The sequence below is a fragment of the Camelus bactrianus genome, chromosome 11 (assembly GCF_048773025.1).
Source record: "Camelus bactrianus isolate YW-2024 breed Bactrian camel chromosome 11, ASM4877302v1, whole genome shotgun sequence".
In the NCBI taxonomy this organism is placed as follows: Eukaryota; Metazoa; Chordata; class Mammalia; order Artiodactyla; family Camelidae; genus Camelus; species Camelus bactrianus.
In genome coordinates, this window is record NC_133549.1 from 25,229,225 (window position 1) to 25,254,214 (window position 24,990).

Consider the following 24,990-nt stretch of genomic DNA (forward strand, 5'->3'; position numbering starts at 1 on the left):
GCTTGTGCTACTTACGGGCCATTTGGTTAGTTTCTCCACGCTTTGAGGGCTGACATCGCTCTGCATTACTTTCATAACTATCAGAGTCCATCAGAATTGTTCACTAGATTGTTTAGCCATCGTAAGGAATAGGAATATCGACCAATTGGACTAAGTTATGGAATGGTTTCAGGGGGGCCGACAGGCTGTGATGGATTTTGTGACAATACTTTCTTGACTTGTTGCATCTCTGGGGCTTCTTTTCTGTCCTTTCTGCCCAGAAGAGCCCTAGCTGTACTGTATCTCTTAGTGTTCCCCTTTGGGTCCTGTGCACACGTAGCAGGCACAGAACACTCGAAGTACAGCCCTGGAGTCAGACTTCCGGCATTCAGACCCCAGCTCCATCATCAACTGGTAAACTGGATACCCTTAGGCAATTTAATAATCTCTCTGGCCTCAGATTCCTGGCCTTCAAAATCGAGATAATAATCGGACCTCTCATATTGAGCTGAAGTGAGGATTAAAATAAAACGAACACAGTGAGAACAGCCCCTGTCGTTGATGGGCTGGTGATTGTTACGCAGATTAGGACGCTGCATCCCATGTGTGCCACCGGTTTTATCTTCATTTCCCTTTATCTGCACTGATCCCTCTTGCCAAAAAAGCATGCAGGTCTGTTTGCCTTCTTGTCGTCTGAGTACCACTCACCGTTTACAGCGGTTTTTCCTCCACACAGCCCTCCCTGTCCTCGCTGCGTTTCTCTGCGGCTTTGCTCATCAGACACGGGTTGTGACACTCTCTGTGGTCTGTGATGCGTGAAGTTGCAGTGTGTATCTCCCCCAGACTGAAGTTCCTGGATGTTTCCATGTGTGCTTCATTGACCTTTGTGTCCTCACAACCGACCAGAGGAAATGCCCGATGCATTCTTCTTAAGAATACAAATGTTTTCCTACTGGCCACCTGTGGTCTAGTCCAAGTTTGGAGAAGAAGAACGAAAGAGAAGTGGAGAAGTCAGGGGAAGGGAAGAAAGTAAATGGAAAAATCAAATAGGGAGACAAAGGGGGCAAGAAAAGAAATGCACTCATTTCTTCCTTAGAGGAGAAGACATTCATTTTTCGCCCCACCAATCAGGTTTTCTCTCATTAAAAAAAACCTGATTCATGTACCATTATATATACTTTGAAAAGCTGTTATGAAATCAAGAGTGGTCACTTCTTACACCTAATGATACCTCAGAATCTGATGAAGAGTGGCCATAGGGACCCAACTGACTCATAGGCCAGGCACCCCGAGGTTAGTTCTAGGTCTTCTGGGTGTTTCAGTTTCATAGAACAGCCAAAGCTGTATAGTTCATGCACCTTAAATTATTAGTCAGAATTTCAGTCTAACTCATTGATCAAACAGATATGTTGCTTAAAAACAAAGGTATTGAACCCATCAATTAGTTCTGGAGTCAGGTTCAAAATAAAGGGCTATAGTATCTTACAGGAAAGTGCATACGTTGCCCCTTGAACAAGTCAGGGGCTGGGGGCACTGACCCTCCACCCAGCTGAAAATCCACGTATAATTTTGAGTTGGCTCTTCATACTCGCATCCTTGGATTGAGCCAACCTTGGACTGTGTGGTACTTTCGTATTGAAAAAAAATCCGAGTATAAATGGACTTGTGCAGCTCAAACCCATGCTGTTCAAGGGTCAGCTGTACTTATCCACTCTGTCCCCTCAAAAAAACGTTTTCCCTTTATCTTTTCCCAAGGTCAGGTCAGATTGAAAACTGCAGAACATCCCAGTGCATTGTTTTCACATTCACATGTAAAAATTTATCTTTATAAGTTCCTTTCAATTGAATAATAATATGGTCTTAAGTTGGTCTCTGGCTCCTAAACTTATGACACAATTTCGCCTTCCCTTTTTCCTTCTTGATCTAGTTTAAAGGTTGCTCTTATATAATACACGGAGATTAAAGCGATCACAAGCGCTCCCTGTTTTATAAAGTTGAAAAGGTGACTGAATGATTTCCGTGTACTGAATGGACATTCAAGTAAGGATTCATTCTTGTTAATATATTTTAAATTCATCTTCCAAAGCACTAATGAGCATTTCATGGCAAAGAAAATTTAAAGTCTTGTATCCACGGGTTTTGTCAGGATGTATGTAACTACACACTAGTGAGTGAGGAATATATGGCACGTTCTTTTCCTGTAATCTACTGAGTTCTATCTGTTTCTTACGGCAGTAGCTTTAGCTCTTAATGTTCGCTGTTTAGAATTCATTTACAAGAGTCAGAGGAGTAAATTTCTTTGACAGTAGTGCTTCGAAGAAAATGAAGATCCTTTTCCATATGCTGAATCTTTGGAACTTTCGGGAGAGCACCATACAGTTTTATCAGTATTGAATATCGCACTCCAGACACTGTTTGAAATCAGACTTCTATCCTGTGGCTTTAGGAAATTAAAATGCAGTTACATGCTGGAATGTACTGAGCATGCTGTGAAACATGGTCGTTTGAGATTTAAATGGCAATCTGTGAGAAACTGCTCTCTTCTCTGGGGCCAGTTTTACTTTTACATGACCTAAACTCTGACTCAGAAAAGACAGAGCTTATTACGGGCAATATTGTTAGTCGGCATGGTGCTTTTTTCACTCAATCTTACTTCTCTTTTCAACTGTTCAGTAGTTAAATTACTCTGTGAAAGGCACAGCTGATCACCATAGGTGTCTCTAAAACAGACCTTGGCTACAAGGTACATCAGTGGCCACTTGCAAGAAAATTACGTTTCCCCCCGTCCCGAATTGCAGTGAGCGTCTGGAAATCCTATTCTTGCTTGTCCTCAACGTCCCCACCCCCAACCCTGCACATTTTGGAGATTTGGCTCCCATGGTTATTTGCTCAACTAAGAAGTCTGCGTAACAAGAAAAACCTTTGTATTTACTACTTTCTGGTACTATGGAAGGCAGGGCTGGCAAACTGAAGTAACTTGGAAAATTTTAAAGAAATCCTTTGTTCATAAATAGGTTTTTGTTTTTTAATTCAGGACCTCTGCTTACTCCAAAGAAAGGATTTCAGAAGTTTTTCAAATGATTTTTAGGTAAAAGTCTGGTGGATTGCTTTTTAAATTAATGGTTGGATATGTATACATTTCAGAAATTCTGCATCACAGTCACATCTTACTCTTTTGCTTAAATTATTTAAGTATTTACTGGAAACACTAGTAGAAAGTTTATTCAAATGCGTAAGACCGCCACTAAGAAAGAAATTAAATGACCCATAGATTTGTCAGACAGCAGTAGTCATTGTTAATATTCTATGCTCCCCTGATCTTTCTTTTTTTCTGTGCCTATGTGTGTGTATGTTTTTAAACAAACCAGGAATCATGCTTCATACTTTTGTTACTGTTTTTACTTAATACTTTGTGTTGCTTCTTACTTTTAGTAAAACCTACTTGACCGTTAACTTGGTCCTTGAGCAAACAAATGCCATTACGTATGTGATAGCATCTAATACAGATAGTTTGCAAGTGTCATTGAAAGAGTAAACCAGATGTTTTGGAGTTGGTTTTAGGGCCATAATAAACTATGATTTGATCTGACTCTTAATGTTGCACAGTATTGTATTGTTTTTGTTGGTAGCAAAATCGTTTTGGTTCCAGATTTACAAAAAAATTAAAACTTCGCTGAGCACATGCTATTTCCCAAGCACCGTCCTAGGTTTTCACCTCCGTTGCCTCAGTTTATCCTCAGAACATAATTAAATGCTCCATCCCTGACCCCTCAGATGTTATTTATTGCAAAAAAAAAAACAGCAAGTAATTGTTTTTAATCAGAAATTTAAAACAACTTTAATTCAAATATTGGTCTATAATTTTTAATATTTCTTTTAGAGGATCTAATTAGAATAAGCATTATTTCTATTTCTGCTTATAATTCCTGAAGTGTGCACTTTATTTACCACAGATTAGTCTAGATTTCACTCCCTCTTTTCTATATACATCCTTTGAAATGTTTGCCAGCAATTTCTTAATTTGTCTCTAATGTAACTAAGTCATAAATTACTAGTAAGGATTTTGAATTTAAATTTACTATAAAAATAACAGCACCTAATTTTGACTTAGTGCTTTATGCATTTACCCAGGTTAGAGAATTTCCAGAACACCTAAACTCTTCCCAGCAATTGCTGAAAATCTAAACTAATACAAGAAACTTTTTCCTAATTTGACCCTCGTCCTCTGAAACTCTTGAGGCTCGAAACTATATTATTTTATGTTATTTCATTTGTCTCTTTTCCTCTCTCTTTACTCCATCCTTCTTTTTCGCTGGCATGGTTCCCTGGCACTTTTTCTCTACTTCTGCAATGTCTGTCATATATGCCCACAGAAAAAGCAAGTCCGCCTCTGACTGTGCCTCTGTGTGTCCCCCTCTGACTGTGCCTCTGTCCTGTACCGGCTTGCCTGGTTTCTCCAAGCCTGGCATCATTCTATGTCCGGTCCCTCGAAAGAAAATATGCTTCTGCCATTATGTCACCTTAATCACTGGGAAATGATGCCTGATGAGAAAGCAAATTTACCAAAACTTCCTAGGGCCCCTAGCAATGTGCTAATCGGATAACTTATGATTAAGTAGACAGTGTCCTCCATAATTAATTTAGATGTAAAATTAAGCTGCTGTTGTTCTAATACTTCTGAGGGTAAAATTTTTTTCAAATCTAGATTTGAGGTTTACCTACCCATTTGAAGATCCAAAGTGAACCATGTTGATTGTTGGGTACTTAATAAACATAAATTCTTTGTTGCCAGTAAAGATGATGCTGTTGGATACAGCCAGCTGGAGACAGAATCAGTTGTAGCCTACTGCATGTCATAAAGGAAACAGGCATCAAAACAAGAAGACATGTTTGGAAATTTGGCTCTTAAATTTGGTGGATCTGGAAAATGATATGGAAAATGTAGAAAATTACAGTCTCCTAATTTTTCAGTTTACTCCCAATCACTTAAAAATATCACTTTATTATTATTATCTTTTCCAATTTACCTCCTTTTCAACAATATCCTTTTTATTCAAATGTTAGTGTAATGCTAAAAATAACTACTGGCTTAAAAATTAGAGACCAGATTTCCCTAGTTTGCATGGTCTTTTAGCGAAGACACCAAGGAGCAACAAAACAAGTCTTTCTACAGTGTTTGTGCAGAAGAGGGAAGTATTGTCACATTTTAATATTTGTATTTTCTATTAAAAATGTGAAGCTAAGACTTACTAAGGTAAACTGCAGTAGTTATCAATGACTGGTCTCATTTTTAAGAGTGTTTTAAAACCAGCCTTGCAGAGAAGTTTTTAAAATACTGTTTTACCAGCCAGTCTTTGCTCAGTAAGGCATACTGTGTATGAGCAGTAAGTCAGGGACTGAAAACTGTTACAGCCCTGGCCAGAGGCAGACTGAACTACCTCTGAAAACCAGACAAGGTTTCCATTTAGCTATGCAAGAAATACTTCTTTTATCCCTTTCTTTTTGCTTATGGGATAGATAAAAGTTTTAAAAATAAGCGATTTAAAAAAACGCAGTTTTTAATGTAATTAATCCTATAATAAATAATAAAAATTATTTTAGTATCATTCCAGCAGGCTCAAAAACATCGCGATACTCCAGAGCATGTCTGTAAGTGCTAGTTCTGCCCGGTTCTAATGTGTGGCATCTTACTGTGCTTCTTTGTTTCTTTGTTTGTTTGAATGAAAACTGACACTTTTTTTATATAATGAAGGGGTTGTCCAAAATGTCAGTTAAAGAATAAAAATAAAGCCCGTACCTGCTGTTTAAGTGCTGGATAAACTATGATACTCTGTTGAATATGAGACATCAATTTTAAGTCCTTTATTTACCATCACAAAAGAAAAAAAATGTTGCCAATTAAACTATGACTCCATCAGTTATAAGATGCATGCGGGTTTGAGAAATGTCAAAAATGTGTAAAAATAGAATCTTAACCTAGAGGAAGCAACGTTCAGTCTGTGCACTATAATAGCTGGCAAAACTATGGAGTATTTAGGAGACTTGGTGTGTGTGTTAAGGAGCTTTGTGGCATTTTAACTCTAGGCATTAAGTATGTTATAGATGGAGTGTGTGCTTATGTATCACTGTTGGAAGACATTGATTTCAGATGCTTTTATATAAAAATAAGATTATCATTGATTGATGATAATAATAGAGTTCATTTAATACTATGATCTAGGTACTTTAGAAAATTTGGAGAAGACATGTAACTACTTTACAAGGATATTTTACTGTAATAAATTAAAAACTTTTTACTACCCCGGTCATTGAAAGTTTGCAAGCATTGTTGATCTCCATGCATTCTGGTTTTAAACAAATTTTAAAATGTTTTAAAACTTTGTCTGCTGTTGGAAGGCAGCAATAAAAATAGAGAATTGAAAAGTTTTGCTTAGCCAATTAATTCAGTGATCTCTGACAATTGATGAAATGCTTAAAGATTGATTGATTAAATAAATAAATAAATAAATAAATAAATAAATGGCAAAAGATGGCATCCCAGCATGTCATCAAGCTTGTCACAGCCGTAAAGTAATCTGCAGCTGATTGAACGTTTTCCTAACTTGTGGGTTGTCTGTAAATACTCTTGGTTTTACTTATGGCTCTCTAGTAATAGGACATGAAGCATTAGCTCAGTTGAGAAAAAGTCTTAAAGATTACTTGATGGTATCTTTTGGAACCTGCATCGTTTGATACTCAATACCGTACCCACTAGCTGTTAGAGAAACTGACCCAAAGTAAAACGTAACTCTCTGAAGTTTTCCTAAATCATTCACACCCAACTTCAGTGTAAGAATGGACTCTCTGCATTTGCCTGCAAGGTATTTTTAAACTGTTTAGATTTCTTTTTTGTGGATGTTAATATTCAGTCTCTACAGAAAAATAAGCAAGCTATAACATGAAGGTATGAGAAGTTCTGTTTATTTTATGAGTGTTCTTTTATGTGATGCTGGCAAAATGTTTTTAATATAAACATGTTAACTGGGGTAGAATTCCTGTTCTTGTAAGAAATGTATTTTCCCAACCGCCATTCATTTGAAATAGACATCATTTAGGGGAGACCTGACTTGTTCATGCTTCTGTGGAGTGTTGTTCACTGCTAATAAATTGAAATTTGTCTGAAAATAGGAAGGACAGTGTTGATACCAGGGAAGGAATTAAGTTACCTGCTTTACTAACCCTATCAAAATAAGAAAACAAGAGTGAAAAACCAAGTACCTCTGATGCTGAAGAGACTGTCTTAGCCTCGTTTCTTTCCTGAAGCAGATCCTAAAACATGGGTTTGTATTCAGATGATTTATTTGGGAAGCTGTCTTGGGGAATAGGACTGCGGGACTGAGAGTAAACTAGGGAAGGAAGAAGAGAATAGAAGGGTGTGTTAGTGTGATCCACCATATTTAAGGACTGGAGTTCAGTCCTTCTGCTGTGTGTCTCAGAGTTGGCCACCTGAGGGACCAAAAGCAGTACATGTCCACTGGCTTCCATTCTTCCCTGGCCAGTGTTTGTCTCATTGGGTGTTAATGCCTCTGCGCTTTGATCTTGAACCTGTGCAAATGCCAAGCAGGTTCCTACAGGCATAGCTGCTGCCTCTGAAAGGCAGGAAGGAGGAGAGACAGACCTTGCCAACCTGTCCTTCACAGAGCCGTTTACCAGCCTTGTAGCATGAGTCAGAGGTGAGGCCAAGGGGACATGAGAGGCAGCCCCAAGGGGTGTCTAATACAGGACAGGTACAGAATGCGGTAGCATGTCCCTGATGTCGGTTGACCATGTCAGTTACATTAGGGCAGGCAGACTAAGGACCACGAATATGAGGAAGTAGTGGACTCTTTAAAAAAAAAAAAAAAAGCTAGCTTAGTTTGAAATAGTCGGAGGAGCCAGCCCAAGAATTAGGAACATAAATTTGAAGGACTCATGAAGTCATGCACTCAACAGGTATTAAGTCGGGTGTTATGCCTTAAGATGAGGTGTAAATTACTCCTCCTGGCCCTCGGGGTGTTTAGCAAAGGACACTCAAGCAATTTCAGTAAAATGTGATAAGTAGCATATTGGGGGTAATAGAGCATGCAGTTAGTCCACAACCTCTGAATTAAACCAAAGAAAATTTTCTTCAGGTTAATTAAGTTAGAGGGTATGGGGAAGCAGGGGATTAGATACTGTGATACACTGACTAAATGTAAATAAATGTAAATAAGTATATTTGAACTAGTTTTTACTAAATTTGCATTATCCTTGTCCTTTAAAATAATGTTTTCAGAGAAGTCTCATGGAATCTAGTGATTATAAATTGAACTACATTTTTAATGTCTCTTTTAAAAAACACTCTATTGTTAAATCCATTTTGTGAATCCTTTGATAAAACAAAGACTCTTTCTCAGTGCAGCTAATCAGCCTCATGTTATATTGTCATTTAAAAAATTTGGATTTTTGAGCATGTTTTCTTAAAGTACTTAAATTGCATTCAAGAAGGCAAGGAAAAGTAGAAGGGACTGTTTAGTTTATTTGCACTTTTTGAGTTTGCCACTGGTGCTAGAGTCTGCTTCAGGAGATAGTCCTGGCTTTAAACTACAAACTGCAGCCATTTCTTTCATAACTATTTAAGTCTATAACTGATATAAGACTTACAGAGACGTGCTTGGAATATAGGAAGAGGTCTTAAAAATTTATTTTAAACTTTGAAAGACTGCAGTTTAGAAAGTCTCATCTTTTAGGGACTTGTGAACGTATATAGCTGAGCAATGTGAGGACAAGACTTGATTTCTGTGTCAGAATCTGTCGAAGCTGAGAGGGGACACAGGAGAGAGTCCCAGGAATGGCCTGGAACAAAACAGAGTTTCTTCTACCATCTTGTCGTTCAGAGGGTCTGTATGTCGATGATAAATTTTGCTGTCACTGACTTGGTTGCTGGTTAGCTTGTTTATTTAATGACAAGAACGGGGTTTTAACATTCTTATGTAGTACCCCCTATACCTTTTCGTTATTAAAACATTTTGCTTCAAAGTAGACATTTTCAGTGCAGTGTAATGAAATGGAAATGAAAACCAAGAGCATTAGGTCATTAGGGGAGATTTGAGTCAGCAGGTAACAAATGGATTCCACCCTGAGCAAATGTGAGCTAATGAGAGCACGGCAGACACTCTGTGAGCACGTGGAACTGGACGAACAAGGAATGGGAGGGTCTAATAAAGAGTAAAGCAGAAACACCAAAACCTGAATAGCTGTAAGAGGTTAAAAGAAAACATTCTTCCTCTGAGCAAGGGGATAATATACCAGAAGACAATGTGGCAAAACTTACTCAATTTCGTTCTTTTTGTTTCTCAGCTCAGAGAGGGGAGTTTGCTTTGTGGAAGTGGGTTGCGTGTTCTAATCTAGTATCCAGAAATAGTAGAATTAAAACACTCAGGTGATTATGAGCTTTGAATTGGGGACCAGTAACCAACAGGGCTTTTTGATTAGCAGCAAAGCAGTTGGTAGCTTGCGGCTATCTCAAAAGTATCTGTAAATCTGCTCAAGCAGTTGACTTTGGCTGTGATTCACTGTCGTGTTTGGACCCAGATTCCTCTTTTCATACAAATTATCGGTTAAGCTTTGCCAGTTACTGAAACAGATCTGGAGCAAGGGTACTCTCTCTGCAGTGTCTTTGTTTATGGAATTCTCAGCCTCTCTGGAGAAACAGACATAGACCAGTCCAGGACGTGAGGCATGAGACAGAGCCTTTCATTCCAGATAAGCCCAGGGTGTTTTTGATAGGTGGTCTGCGTCAGCATCGTTTCCTTACGTCTTATTGTAGTTAATTAATGGGAGTTTTAAGAAGATTTCAGATACCATTCTTGTTCTAAAAGTGGATGAACACAGAGCACAATTTAAAACTATTGTGACTTGATTAATTTCAACATTTATAACACATTAACAAACGAAGGAAAATAATCCAAGGAAGATTTAATTTGAGAATTCAGACATTGAGTAATAAACATGTGGTAGTAATTAACAAGAGAGTCGATAAAAGTCTGGTAGTTGCTCTGAAGGTAGGTCTGTGTTGCTTGTCTGTGAAGAGCGTGAGATTAAGATCAGCACTGTGAACCACAAACACTTACTTGATGCCCACGCGGCACTGCACCTCATAGGTCTGTGTGTGCCCAGGGCATGGGGTGGCTGGGTGCTGATTCGGTCCCCACCCTCAAGGAGTTTACTGTCAGGTTGGGAAGGTCATCCACATATAATGATAGAGAGCAACTAGACTGTGGTTCCTATAAATAATGCATTAGAAAGCCCCATTTTTGATGAATGTGTTAAATAGCTTGATTGTGGTAATCACATGATGTAAACATATATCAAGACGTCATGTTGTACACCTTAAGTACAGTTGACCCTTGAACAACAGCTTTGAACTGGGCGTGTCCACTTACATGCAGATTTTTTTCAATAGTAAATACCGCAGTTCTGCACTATCCAGGGTTGGTTGAACCCAAGCACACAGAACCGCAGATACAGAGGAACCACGCATATGGAGGACCGACTATAAATTATACTTGAATTTTTGACCGCACAGAGGGTTGATACCCCAACCCTCACTTTGTTCAAGGGCAGTTGTATATACAATTTTAATTTTTATTTGTCAAATATACCTTAATAAACCTGGGGAAGAAGCACCAGTTTTAAGTGGTTATAATTAAAGAGAAGAAGCTAAGGTGACATTATGATGGGTTACAAGAACAAACTGCTGAGGTTTTAAATTGTGTTTTCCCAAGCAAAGCTGACCAAAGTGTAAAATGAATACTGCATGCATTTTCCTTCTAGCTCATTTTTTTTCAAGTATTGAGCTAATTGCTCATTCCATTTTGGTCTCTAAATTGTGAGAACAGATGGAAATAAATGGAAGTGTAAAATCTTTGCACTTTTTACAGAAGACCAAGAGTTACATTTCTCTGTTTTGTTTGCATAAAAGATTTTGGAAGCTTCTACTGTAGCCATTAGCTCTGTTCATTGACCTTTGCACTCCTATCATTGTTTGGAGATTAAAAATAAAACCTGAAGTATGTCTCACTCTTGCGTAAGAAAGGCTGTAGTATCCTAGGATAAGCTGGATTATGGCTGTTGGCTCTGGGGCTAGAAGAGGAGTTCCCTGTAACCTTTCTCCCAGGTAGGCATACCTGTGTTTGTGTTCAACATGGGTCATGACGTCACCCAGCAGGTTGTCATTATTTTGGTGTTCAGAAAACCACTCTTTACAGTGGGGAGGGGTGGCTGTGTGTAACTTTGTCATCACTTACCTCAACCTTTTATGAAGGTTTTTGAGGGATTTCATTTGATGTTTTGTTTTGTCTGGTGGCTTTTTTTTTTTCTTTCTTATAGTCTTCGTTTCATTTGCTCATGTTAAATTTTCCCTTATTTAAACATTTTTTGTAACCTTAAACTAGTTAAGTGCTGTTCTTGGATATATCCAGGTTTGCTTTAAAGGTTTGGGTGTTTATATATGTAAGAAATTTTAGACATTCATTCATTGGAAAGATACTCTAAGACAGTTAATGTGTAAAGTCTCATTTTGAGATTGTTCTTAATTGTAATGGATAATGAAAGGTCCTGATAAGATTTTTTTTTTCAGTTTAGGAAGTGTTTTATAAATCCCCCTGACTCATCTTGAATAATAAATTATTAAAAAATCAAGCACAGTGAGTTATTGTTAATAAGTCAAATCAGACTTATTAAAATTTGGCTTTATTGATCAAAGTATTTGGTTTATAGCATTGCTAATAGCACTGAATTTTAAACCATAAAGAGATAATTGGTCTTCAGGTTCAAAAGCAGACAGATAGTTTTAAACAATATGATAATATAATGAAACCTGAAATATTTCAAATTTGTACTACAGTTTTGCTTTTGCTTATGAAAATCCAGTAAAATCCTGAAATACTATCTTTGACTGCTAATTTCAGAGATTATTAGAGACTTTTATGCTAGAATAACTAAACCATGAAGATACAGCCCAATAGGAACATCCTGGATGTTTTACTGTATTTCCTTTGTGAGCTCGCTCGCTCACGCTCTCACGCTCGCTCTCTCTCTCTCTCTCTCTCTCTCTCGGTGTTTTTTTCCTCTCTCTTTCTTAATGTATCAAATAGTCCATTCCTTCCCATTGCCGCATAGTATTCCACGTTGTGGATAGTAGATGTGCCACAGTTTCTTTAACCATTTTCCTGTTGAAAGACATTGGGGTTGTTTTCATTTTAGGATTACTACCAGACAAAACTGCTGTAAGCAGCTGTTATACAAGTTCACGTCTCGACTTTGAAGTTTTCGTTTCTGTGGGATAAATGCCTAGCAGTACAATTGCTGAGTTGTGTGATGTTATATGTTTTTTGAGAAGCTGCCAAACAATTTTCCATTTAGTTATTGCCAAGCTAAATGCCAAACATTTCCAAAATGTCTATTCCATCTTACATTACCACTAACAATGTTTCAAAGATAACAGTTTCTTCACATACTTGTCAGCATTTGGTTTTGTTACTGTTTTTAAATTTAGCTATTCTAATAGGTAGGCAGTGGTATCTCACTGTGGTCTTAATTTGTGTTTCCCTTATGGCTAGTGATGTCCAACACCTTTTCATGTGTTTATTTACCATCCAAACATCCCTTCAGTGAAAGGTATCCTCACGTCTTGTGTGCATTTTCTAAATGGATTGTTTGCTTTTATACTGTTGAGTTAGAAGAGTTCTTTATATGCTCTAGATACAAATCCTTACCAGCTTGTCTTCTCATCCCTTTAACAGGGTCTTTCACAGGGCAAAAGTTTTCGTTTTGATACAGTCCAGTTCATCATTTTATCTTTTATGCATCATGCTTTTGGTGTTGTATCTAAGTTCTCTTCATCAAGACCTAGGTCTCAGATGTCTTGTAGAAGTTTTATACTTTTGCATGTAACATTTAAGTCTATAATCCATTTCTGACTTAATTTTTGTATAAGATAAAATGTATAGTTCAAGGTTTAATGTTTTGCCTATTGATATGCGATTGCTCCAATACTGTTGAAAAGGTTGTTCCTCTATTGAATTGCTTTTTTTTTTAAGTCAAAAATCAGTTAGTCATACTTGTGTGGGGCTGTTTCTGGATTCTCTATTCTGTTCTACAGATCTATATAAGTATGTTTATCCATTCTTTTCTAACAGTTGCATATTGTGATATGTCTTATGGATAATAGCGACCCCCATTGATGAACATTTAAATTTAAAATTTTCTGCTATTATAAATAATAGTACAATAGAGTTTATACATCTTTTTGCACAATATTTTTAATATATATTACATATAATATTAATATTATATAGAGCAGATTTCTACAAGTAGGATTGCTCTGACCAAGATAATGTGAATTTGACCTCTGAAAGGCAAGTTGTATACTGCAACGTATACTGCCCTTAGCCACACATAGTATTATCAAGTCTCTTTAGGCTCAGAGGAAAGATTTAGGTGGTCCTGAGGATTTGGAGGTCATACTTAAAGGACATGGATGAAATTTCCGAGGGAGAAAGTGTAGAGCAAGAAGAGAGGACGGCCTAGGACAGAACACTGAGTAACTCTCAACATTCAACGGTCAGGTAAAGAACTGCCCTGGTGGTAAGAGAATAACCAGATAAATGGTGTCAGGAAAACTGAAGGCAGAGCGGATTTCAAGAAGGAGGAAGTGGTCCTCTGAGTCAGTACTTTGCTGAGGGTGATGAAGACTCTGCAACGGGTTCCTTGTGTTCAAGGTCAGGGAGACCCTTTGACCTTAGTGAGTAGAGTGAAGGTGACTGGGCCAAGATACACATTGAAATAGGCTGTGGAGTGAGTGGGACGTGAAGGAATGGCCGTTAATGTAGATACTCTTTAAAGGAGAGAAAAGTAGAGTGAGGTAACTGGAGGAGAAGTTGGGGGTCACAGAGAGTCTTCTTTGTGCCAGAGGGCAGAGTGTTCAGCTTTTGTGAAAGTTAGTGGAAAAGAACTAGTAGAAAAATTCTGGGAAGTTCCAAAAAAGCAAAACTTGAATTTGGCACTTGCTGACAACTATTTATAGAGCATTAACACTGTATGAGGTATTATAAGTACTTTAGAGATGATTTAAAGTATATGGGAGGATCACAAAGATTATGTACAGATACTACACCGTTTTACGTAAGGAACTTGAGTGTCCTCAGGTTTTGGTATCCACTGGGGGTGCTGGAACCAGTCCCCCATGGATACTGAGGGACGACTCAGTATGCAGATTGAGCTGAGGCCAAGAATGGGAAAGAGATCAGACTTCTGGATTGAGACCTTTGGCAAAGAAAAGTGAGTTTGTGTTTGCGCCCATGGTAAATATTGTAATTTCACATTTAATTTTATGCCCCAGGAAATTCTCAAAAAGTTTTGTTGCCTGAAAGTACTTTGGAAAGTCTCTAGCCTAATTCCCTTGGAAGGAATCAAAATCAACCCAGTGCCAAATTCACTCTGGAAGCTAGCTTTCGTTATCTTTGGAACTTTGGCTTTGTGACCCAATGAGGTCGTTACCATCATGGTAATAATTTTCATGATCTATCAAATATGATGGAATTTTAAGGTGTTGATTTAGAAACAACTAATTTGTCAAACCAACTGAATATCATAGATCCTAAAATGAATGATTCAGGGTATTTGATAACTAAAAAAGTGATCAACTCTCCATATGTTGACTTGTATTAAATATAGTATTACCTTTGCTCTGTTGTTTTTTTTTTTTTCAGGACTCTATGTATGATTTTTATTCTTACCTTGATAGCTAAATTTCCAAATACTATGAAGCTAGTAAGGATCTCTGATGAGTCAAAAGAAAAGAAACAATATAAAAATACCTCAGGAGGCTGTCGTGATGGGAACAAGTCAGAACAGAATTTAACAATGAAAAAAGTACAAATGTAATGCTTGGGTTCCAAATAAGAAGGAATATGATGGGAAACTGAAGAACATAGTTTAGCATTTGTTAATTTTTTATTTTGAAATAATTTCAAATTTACAGAAAAATGGTGAGGTCAATACGAAGAGCTCCTGCCTACCCTCCACCCAGATTCCCCCGCTGTTAGTGTGTTACCATGTTTACCTGGTCATTTCCTCCCCTTTTGTTCTGTATTTTTTTCTTTGAGCCGTTTGAGGCTAAGTTACAGATATATTGCACCATTATCCTTAAATATTTCAGTAGGTGTTGCCTGAAAACAAAGACTCCTACATAGTCAGAGTACAGCCGTCAAAACCAGGAAAGTAGCAGAGATACATGAATACCATCTAGTCCACAGACCCTATTCAGATGTCACAGAGTTTTCCAGTCATGTCCTTTATAACACACAAACACACACAAACCTACCTTCCTTTTTCCTCCTTTTCTTTCTGATCCAGGGTTCAAGTCAGGCCCATGTGTTGTATTTATTGTCATATCTCTTTCATCTCCATTTATCTGGACTCTTGTAGATTATCCCTTAATTTGTGTTCATTAAGTGTTTCTTCATAACTGGGTTCAGGTTACATAGTTTTGGCAAGAATACCCTGGAAGTGATGCTGTGTTCTTGTTGCAATGTCTGAGGGGGCGCACACGCTCTCAGTTCATCTCACTGCTGGGGACTTGAATTTCTGTCACTTCGTAAAGTGACGTGGGTACCGTGGGTACCATGTGTCTCCACATAAAGTTAGTATTTTGTATATGTTTTAATAAATAAATGTTTTGTAGGGAGATACTTTGGGACAATGTAAATGTATTATTTTATCAAGCTGATACCTTCTAATTTTTACATCCATTGATTCTTTCTTGAATCATTCGTTGCTGAGATGGCTGGCAGATGATTTTTCTCATTTGATCATTCCTTCTACTTTTCTTAGTCGGTATTCTACTAGAAGAGGAGCAGTCCCTTCTCCCTGTCTGCTTGTTTATATATCGGTGTGGACCTGAGGAATCCTAACATTTTAGTCAATGTGTTATGTAATCCATTACTCTCATCATTTATTTTGAATGCTCAAATTGTCTTAGATTTGGCCAGCAGGAACCTTTTCAAGGTGACTCCTGTATTCTTTTGACATATCTCCAGCATTCTTTGAGCATTTACTTTCTGGCACAAAATATTCCAGGCTCATCTTGTCCCTTCCCTGACCCAGCTCTGCATTTAGGCACTTCTCCAAGGAGCTCCAGTTCCTTTCGTGGAGGATATTATTTGGAAAACAAGATCTGGGCAATACGTATGCTCGTTGCTACTGCGGTATCGTTGCTTTCCAGCCCTCTCAGCAGATAGATCTAGGAAATATATATGCGTACACACCCACTTATATCTCCTTTCGTGTCTGTATGTCTATATGATGTATAAACACCTTGAGTTTTCACTAATACTTCCATTTCTAATCCAACACAGCAGAATTTATCTCAGTCTTCTCCCATTTGATCTCTTCTCTGACAGAGAAATTCAACTCCCATTTTTCTCAGTATATTTATTTATGCAATCAGCTCCTTTGTATGTAACTAATTTCTTGACCACAAAGGCCAGACATGGCTTAGGCCTGCCAGCCTGGCACTCACAGTCTGCCCCTTTGGCCCTGGCCCCAGCCCCAGGCCCAGTGCACAACAGCAGCTGGGCAAGCCAACTCCCGCTTTGCCTTGAGAAAATCTGGAATGATGCGTTTTACGTGTTTTAATTTACATTTCTTTTTATTGTTGTCAGTTTTTAAGTGTAGCCTTTATTAGGGGAAACAGTGATGGTGAAAACGGAAGTATTTAAGAGGATATTTAAGATCAAAACACACAGAGTAGAAATTTGAAAGAATACAACCTTTATTCATCATCTGAAGAGGTTTTTTATTAGCACTTTACTTAGACAGCCAGTAACCAGTATTTAAGTAAAGTCTTAGCGGCGGTGAGTGGAGCCATGAGGTAAAGCAGTTGTGATTTTGTACTGACTGTGATGACTCCTTGTCTGGCATTATCCTGCTTTACTCTGCTGGCCTTTTAAGGCCTTCGATACCATAATATCAAAACAAATCTAGAGTTCTTTCTGGTTAGAATCATCTTGGTGAATTAGTTTTATATTTTGTTATATGATTTCTGCGAGTTAAGGTTTTTTTTAGTCCCCATCGTACCATGAGTTTGACAAAATTACGTAGTTTTTTCCCTTAAAAATGATATTTCTACTAGGACAGTTAGGCAAGAAAATGAAATAAAAGGCATCTAGATTGGAAAGGAAGACATAAAATTATCTTTATTTGCAAATGACATAGTCTTGTATATAGAAAATCCTAAAGAATGTACTAAAAACGATCAGAACTAATAGAGTTCAGCAACATTGCTGGCTAAAAAAATCAATACACAAAACTGAGTTTTATTTCTGTATACTTGTAATGAACAATTAAGAAAACAATTTCATTTGTAATAGCATTGAAAGGATGCATTAGGAATAAATAAAGACAGAACAGTATAAAATTTATATCCTGAAAAGTACAAAACATTGTTGAAAGAAATTACAGAAGACCTAAATAACTGGGAAAAAAATCCCATGTTTGTGAATCAGAAGACTTAATATTGTTAAGATGGCAATACCCCTCAAAATGATCTACAGATTAAATGTAATCTCTATTAAAATAACAGCTGGCTGCTTTGCAGAAATTGAGAGTTGATCCGAAAATTCACGCAAAAAATTAAACCCAAAACAGCTTTGAGAAAGAACAATAAAGTTAAGACTATGTGTATATAGACAGACATATATATTAATGGACTAGAATTGAGAGTCCAGAAAGAAACTCATATTTATGGTCAGTTGATTTTCAGAAATGATACCAAGACAGTCCAGTGGAGGAAAGAATAATCTTTTCAACAGGTGGTCCTCTGTCAACTGCGTATCCACATGCAAAAGAATAAAATTGATTCCTATTTCACATTGTATACAAAAATTTAACTCAAAATGAATTGGATCGAAATGTAAGAGCCAAAACCGTAAAACTCTTAGGGAGAAAAGATAGGAATAAATCTTTATGACCATGGATTAGGTGATAGTTTCTTAAATATGACACCAAAATCACAAGCAACAAAAGAGAAAAGTAATAAATTAGACTTCATCAAAATGATAAACTTTTATACTTCCAAAAACACCATCAACAAAGTAAAAAGGCAGTTCATAGACTCGGAAGATGTGTTTGCAAATCATGTATCTGATAAGGATTTAATATACAGAATATATAAACAATTCTGACAGCTCAATGAAAAGCCCAGTTTAAAAGTGGACAAATGGTTTGAATAGACACTTCTTCAAAGAGGATATGTGAATGAGCAGAAAGCACATGAGAAGAAACTTAACATCATTAGCTGTTGTGTGACCCAATGCAAATCAGCATCAAAATAAGATACCACTTCATACCCTGTCGGCCGGCTGGCTACTATCAAGAAAACAGATAAAACAAGTATTGTTGAGGATGTGAAGAGGTTGGGACTTTCATACACCGCTGATAGGAGTGTGAGGTGGTCCAGCCACTTGGGAAAACGTCTGGCAGTTCTTCAGTAGGTTCAACACAGAGTTAGCATATGACTCAGCACTTCACATCTAGGTGTATATGCAAGAGAAATGGCAACACAACAACTTGTACACAAGTGTCCATTAACAACATTATTTATAATACTTAAAAAGTGTAAATAACCCATATGTCCATCTCCTGCTGAATGGATAAATAAACACTGATAGAGTAGTTCCCCTACCCACCGGGGATGTGTTCTGAGACCCCCAGTGGATGCCTGAAACCACAGATACACTGAAACCTACATATACTATGATTTTTCCAACTCACACATACCTATGATAAAGTTTATTTATAAATTAGGCATGGAAAGGGAATGTCTAAATTGTCAGCATCACTACTCCTGTGCTTTGGAGCCATTATTAAGTATAATAAGGGTTACTGGAACATAAGTACTGTGATGCCGTAACAGTTGATCTGATAACCGAGATGATGACTACTGAGTGACCAACCGGTGGGATACGCTGGACAAAGAGTTGGTTCGAGGGACAGGGTGGGATGGTGCGAGATTTCATCACACTACTCAAAAGAGTGCACAACGTAAAACTCACGAAGTGTTTATTTCTGGAATTTTTCGTTTAAAATTTTTGGACCATGGTCGATCACAGGCAACTGAAACTAAGGAAAGCAAACCTGTGGCTAAGTGGGGGACTACTGCATGCTCCTAGAATAGTACATATGCCATTCGGCAGTAAAAAGGAATGAAGTGCTGATAACATGCTGATATGTGGATGAACCTTGGAAGCATTGTGCTAAATGAAAGAAAGCAGTCACAAAAGAGCACATCAGACAGAAAGGAGATTGGTATTGCTCAGGGCTAAGGCAGTAGCGGCAGTGGGGACTGACTGCTAGCAGGTGTGGGGTTTTTTCCTGGGATGCTGAGAACGCTCTATGGTTGATTGTCATGATGGTCGTACAGCTCTGTGACTACCACTGAAAACCATTGATCTGTGTACTTTAATTTGGGGAATTGTCTGGTATGAGGATTGTCTTCATAAAGCTGTTATTGGATGGTATTTTATAAATAAGCTACGTTTAGATTTGTTTTCTTAGTTTTCTTTTTTACCAGAAAATACTCTGAGTGAAATGACCATCAACAATATTCCTTATAGAAATGAAAATGTGTAGTTCTCCCTGACGGATTCCTAGACTGATTGTTGAGCCTTCCACCAAGTGGGCTTGACGACTTTGCTGACTGAGCTCAGTTAATTTCCCTTGCCCTTTGCTGTCCCTTAAAAAAGCTGCCTTTCACACTTTCTGTCCACCTTCCTCACACCCTCCCCTAAAGCAATCAAAACACTTGTTAGTACCTCTTGTTACTTTAAAATGTTCTAAATTGTATTTGACTTTGAACTTTCCAGAGTTGAGTTTGCTTTCACAGTTGAGTTCTATCATGTATTTATTTGTTCAAAATTTCAAGTTCCGTTATATCATAGTTTTGCCCAAGTATATTTAGCTTCGTTAACGTTACCGAGTCTGCCATTTATACAGCGATCTTTATGAGAAACTGTAACGGTACCTAACTTGTTTGTGTTTTTATGTTTCTTGTTCATGTAATGCTGTAACAATAAATAATGACATTAAGAAAAGAGACGGTTTCATAGTTTCTGGAAAGCCTAGAAGTTACAAAGTCTCTTTAAGAATAACGAATGAGTTAAATCCCCATAAGAAGAAGACATAAAGCTTTGATCTCCTGGTTCTTTTCCTTTGAAAGCACCTGTGATGTACAGTTCATCTCCAGCAAATAAAAAGCCAGGGAGGAATCAAGCAGCTGTTGCCCACCAGCGTTTTCCTTGAAGATTAAAACATCACAGAGTTGACAGCATGTGTGTATCACTAGTGATCAAATGCTCATCTCAGAAAAGAGTTTACAAGATTACCTTTGGTTTTTATTTTATGAAATGAAATTCTGATGCATTAGAGAAAGGAAAGATAGAAGTTCTTGCTGGCACACATTTTTAAGACATCTCAGAATAAGCTGACAGTTTCCCTTAGGTGATGGCAAATGGCCTTTAATCTCAAATGGCTGATTTCCCTGGTATCTTCAAGGTCCCCTCAAGAAGAGGCCTGTTGTGCTTTGTAGGTTTAGCCGTGTAGGTTTCTGTCTACAGACACTGATGACATTTATCAGGCAAGCGATACAGGATGATTATAAGAGGGTTTTGTGAGGATTTGGGATTTTTTTTTTTACATTAGTAAATAAATCATAATAATTAATTTTCAGCATTTCAGGTATCTGGTAGAATTTTTCTTGCTTAGGTTTTAAATTTAGATTTTAATACTAATTATGTAGAATATACTAAGAATCAGAATCTGCCTTCAGTGCAAATGTGACTAATGATTATAAAACTGCAGACTGTTCAGCTCAGAAAACACAACTGTGTTTTGTATAAAGATAGTCAGTGATTTCTGAAGTTAATACAGTAACCACTGAAAGCGTGATTGATTTGATTTTTCTGGGCTTAATTTGAGGTGTGGGTAGAATGTGATCCCCCCCCCCCCGCAAAATCTGTTTAAATGCATCTTAGGGAATTGTTAAACATTAGTAACTTGGACAGAAGTTTGGTGAGGCAAGGGGGAGGAGTAGAAGAAAGGATTATGTGTGGGGCTGACATCACTCTATTATTTGAATTTTTAAAAAAATATTTTCATGATATTAAAATGCATAAAATAAATTAATGCTCATTTATTGAGTATTCAGTAATTTCATTGATGACTGATTGCTAGAAAATTTGTTAGTTCAAATTATTGAAATACCCAGTTTTTAAAAATTTACAATATATCTTTGTTTCTCTTGCTCAATGTCTTGTTGACGTGCATTTACTTTTTCCAAAGTACTGGCAGTTTAGATCGATATTTCAGTATCTTGGGTAGGCAGAATTCTAAGCTTACATTCCAAATTTAAGTTGCAATTTAAGTTTTTGTAGATGTGGAAAGATACATTTTAGTGCTCCTTTTGTCTGTATAGTGTTTCAGTGCCTTTTTTACAAAGCATGATAACAGGAAAATTAAAGAGTTGGGGACAATTAAGAAAAGGAATCTGTGTTTCAGTAAATGTATAAAAAGTTTCAGTTGAGTCTTAGTATTTCTAGTGAATTGGTGATAGAATCAGGAGCGTATTATTTGGAATATTAAACAACAACCCCCATGAACTTCCAAAGTGTTTGAGCACTAGGACCAAATATATTTGTATCTCCAGTGACTTGGATGTATTAACATTGAAGGAAATGAGGAGAGGGTTTTAAAATTCATTCTTACCACTTTCTGATAATTATATATGTTGAAAAGTCGGTAGCTGGTTAATATCTATCTTGAGTATATAAAGCATTTGACTAATTCAGAGCAAAGGCCTCAAAAGTATTTGGAGTAAGAAGAACTATTGAAGTTGACTGATTTATATGCTATACCATTCTCTAAAAATGCTATAAATTAATTTATTAAGTTTTATGAAACCTAACTAAATACATAAATAGATTCAGCATCACCAATCAGTCTGGAATTCATGGTTGAAACTCACATATTGTAGTGTTTCCCCCAGATTTGGAAAGCATATGATTTTAAATCTTTTCCTGTAATCTTAATAAATAGATGTGAAATATATATTTTGACAAGTGAAACAATACAAAATTTTCTACTCTTTAGGAGGAGTGCACTTTAACATACATAATGGTGGATTTTTCCTATTCTAGTTTGATTTTTATATGTCATACTAGAAAAGAATGAAAATTAGGGGATGACATTTCATTCTAAATAAAATAATGGCTTATCAAATTTTAAGTTTTTATTTGTTAAGGTGTTTCATTCCTTCAAATCTTAAAGTATGTCTGTCCTAAAATATTTTAGGATACAGGTTTAAACTGTTAAAACATCATTCTATATAGTTAAATATAGACATGCTTCAAAATTCCAAAATACACACATGCTTCAAAATTCCAATTTTAAAAATTCAAGGTTTTATGTTTAGAAGATTTTGTGCAGTTTTGCCAGTGTTTCTTCTTTCCTCCTTTGCTGTTCTTACTGATCTCTACTGGTTTCCTATTTGCATTAGTTTCAAAGTACACTTGAATCTGACTCCTTCCTGCTAGTAGCATTTACAGCCAGGGCATGGAGATTTCTCTGTTTCAATTTGCATGCTTTAAAATGTCTGAAATGGACAGCAGGAACCAAGTTCCTGCCTCTTCCTTTGCTTATCATTTACCCTCGTAAGGGATGTGGTAACCTAATACATGTTAAATATTTAATTGTTTTGAAGTATGTGGATTTTCTGCTTCAGTTGGATAAAGTAATTTGTAAGAAACAACACAAATTTTGAAGTTGGTGTGTCCAGCCAGGTACACAAAGCCACTTCAGAAATTTACAACAGAGAACATTTAATTCAGGAAGTTGGTGATAAACAGGCAGTGTTGTTACTGAGAGCCGAGCGAGGCACAGAGAGGTGACCCAGAGAGCAGCACCAGCAGGAGACCACTGCCCCCCCTGGGCCGGAGAGGAAAAGGAGCCCAGAGAGGGCTACCAGCAGAAGCCAGAACCTTGACAACTTCAAGTGCGGCTGCAAGCTGCTGCCGAAAAGGTGGAGAGAGGAGAGGTTTTGGGAGAAACGCGCTGGCTGCTGCCTCCCCCGGCTCCAGCCTCCTGCAGAGAAGCCCCGGGGATAAACCAGCAGTGCTGAGGAGATGCCCTCTGCCAGTGTCTCCTTCACCCCCAGCTCCTCAGAAAACGTCCGGGGTACAGTGACAGCCTGAAACCGCACTGGCTTGCAGTTCTGTGAACTGAGGACCCGCTGGCCTGTTCCCTTTCTCCTCATCCCTCCACGCCATCCCAGGCTGCGTTCTCAGTAGGAGATCGTGGCCTTCTCTGGCAGTGTGTAACTTCTTTTTGGGAACTAGTACATGATTAGCTTTCATCTCCCTGCAAAAAAAAGCCTAAACAGGCACAGAATGCAGTCGGTGTTGGAACGCTTTAACTCGTTTCCTCGTTAGATGGTTGAGATCAGCTGGCCTATGGCCCGAGTCTATAAAATGGAGTCTCTCTTTCTCTTTAGATATTAGAAGAATAGTGTTACTTCTCTATCCCCTGAAACTGATTGTGGATGATTTACCCTGATTAATTAAGTGAACATCTAATAGAGAAAGCAATGTGAGTTGAAGAATAAATGTTTAGTATTTGTTGCTTCCATTACAAAATAATACGGGATGTAATCCAATTTAAGGACTCAAAGCATAGAGCCTTGTATCAGTGGGCATCCAATAAAATGTTTAATTTACAGTGACTCTTTTGTGAAAAGTTGGCATTGACTTTAAGAAAGAAGTTTATAGCTGAAAGACCCTGAGAAATCTCCTAAAACAATCCTTGTGATTTGTAGAAAAGGAAACCAGTATTTCCACTTTTTATTTTCAGAAGATCCAAATTTAGGGAAAAAAAAAAGAATGCCTAAATCAACCTCAGAAACAGCTATTTTTTTAAATTATAAAAGCCTCATGTTAATTATAGAAAATCCAGAATAATGACTGTGTATGTGTGTGTGTATGTGTGTCTCACATTTAAAAGTATTTTGTAATCCTCCCCCCAGAGATTTGTTCATCCAGCAGGTGTTTGTTCATTCGTTCAGCACCTACTGTCTGTCAAGCATTGTACTAGACACCAGGCAAATATTATGGGCAATAATATTTTAAAATTTCATTTCTATTCTTACAGCACTTTGTAGTAGAAAGGGAAACAGGTGATAAATATATATGTCAGGTGGGGGTCAGTGCCATGAAGGAAAATACAGGAGAACAAGAGAAAGGGAGATACTGTTTTATATAGGACCAGAGGAAGCCCTCTGGAGCGCCGACATCACAGTGCTCTGACGAAGACACTGAGCCACGAGGCTCCCTGGGGAAGCAGGGGCAGTTCTAGCAAAGGGAATAGCTAGTGGTCAGGACTGTTAACAGGCTGATGTGTGTTTGTCCAGATATTTTCCTGTGCATATATTAGGCTTTTAATAAAAAGAGCTGTTGTTTACACTACATCTGCTTTTTTTTCACTTAACAATCTCTCTTTGTCTTTTTAATGGCTGTATAACATTTCACCGTGTGGATGTACCTTAATATATTTAACCGGTTCTTTGTTGATGGACATTATGTTGTTTCCAGTTTTTCAGTATTATTACAGAGTATAGACAAACGTGTGTGTGTGTGTGTGTGTGTGTGTGTGTGTGTGTGTGTGTGTGTGTTGAGAATAGTGGTTTCCAACCACCTTTTAGGCTTAAGAAAATACTGATGCTCAGGTTCCATTCAGACCGGTTTTTAAATCATGATCTCTGGGGACAGGATCCAGGCTTTGAAATTTTTAAAAGAACTTTTCAGATGATTCTAATATTTGTCAACTATAGGATGATTCTAAGAAGTGGCCTTGCAGAGTCAATGTTGAAAAGAAACACACATTTTAGTAGATACTGTAACACTG

At 37.5% G+C, this 24,990-nt stretch overlaps 1 protein-coding gene across 12 annotated transcripts in view; it reads left to right on the forward strand.

Moving 5' to 3' along the window:
• Window positions 1–24,990, forward strand: part of ATE1 (arginyltransferase 1) — a 171,868-nt gene that overhangs the window by 124,315 nt on the left and 22,563 nt on the right. Inside the window, exon 12 of one of the 12 annotated variants that reach the window (XM_074373516.1) lies at window positions 716–24,772. The exons of the other annotated variants lie outside the window; for them this stretch is intronic. Within the exon in view, the coding sequence (XP_074229617.1) occupies window positions 716–798 (83 nt within the window). The 3' untranslated portion in view covers window positions 799–24,772. Of the gene's footprint in view, window positions 1–715; window positions 24,773–24,990 lie in introns of those variants that run through there. 12 annotated transcript variants of the gene reach the window in all.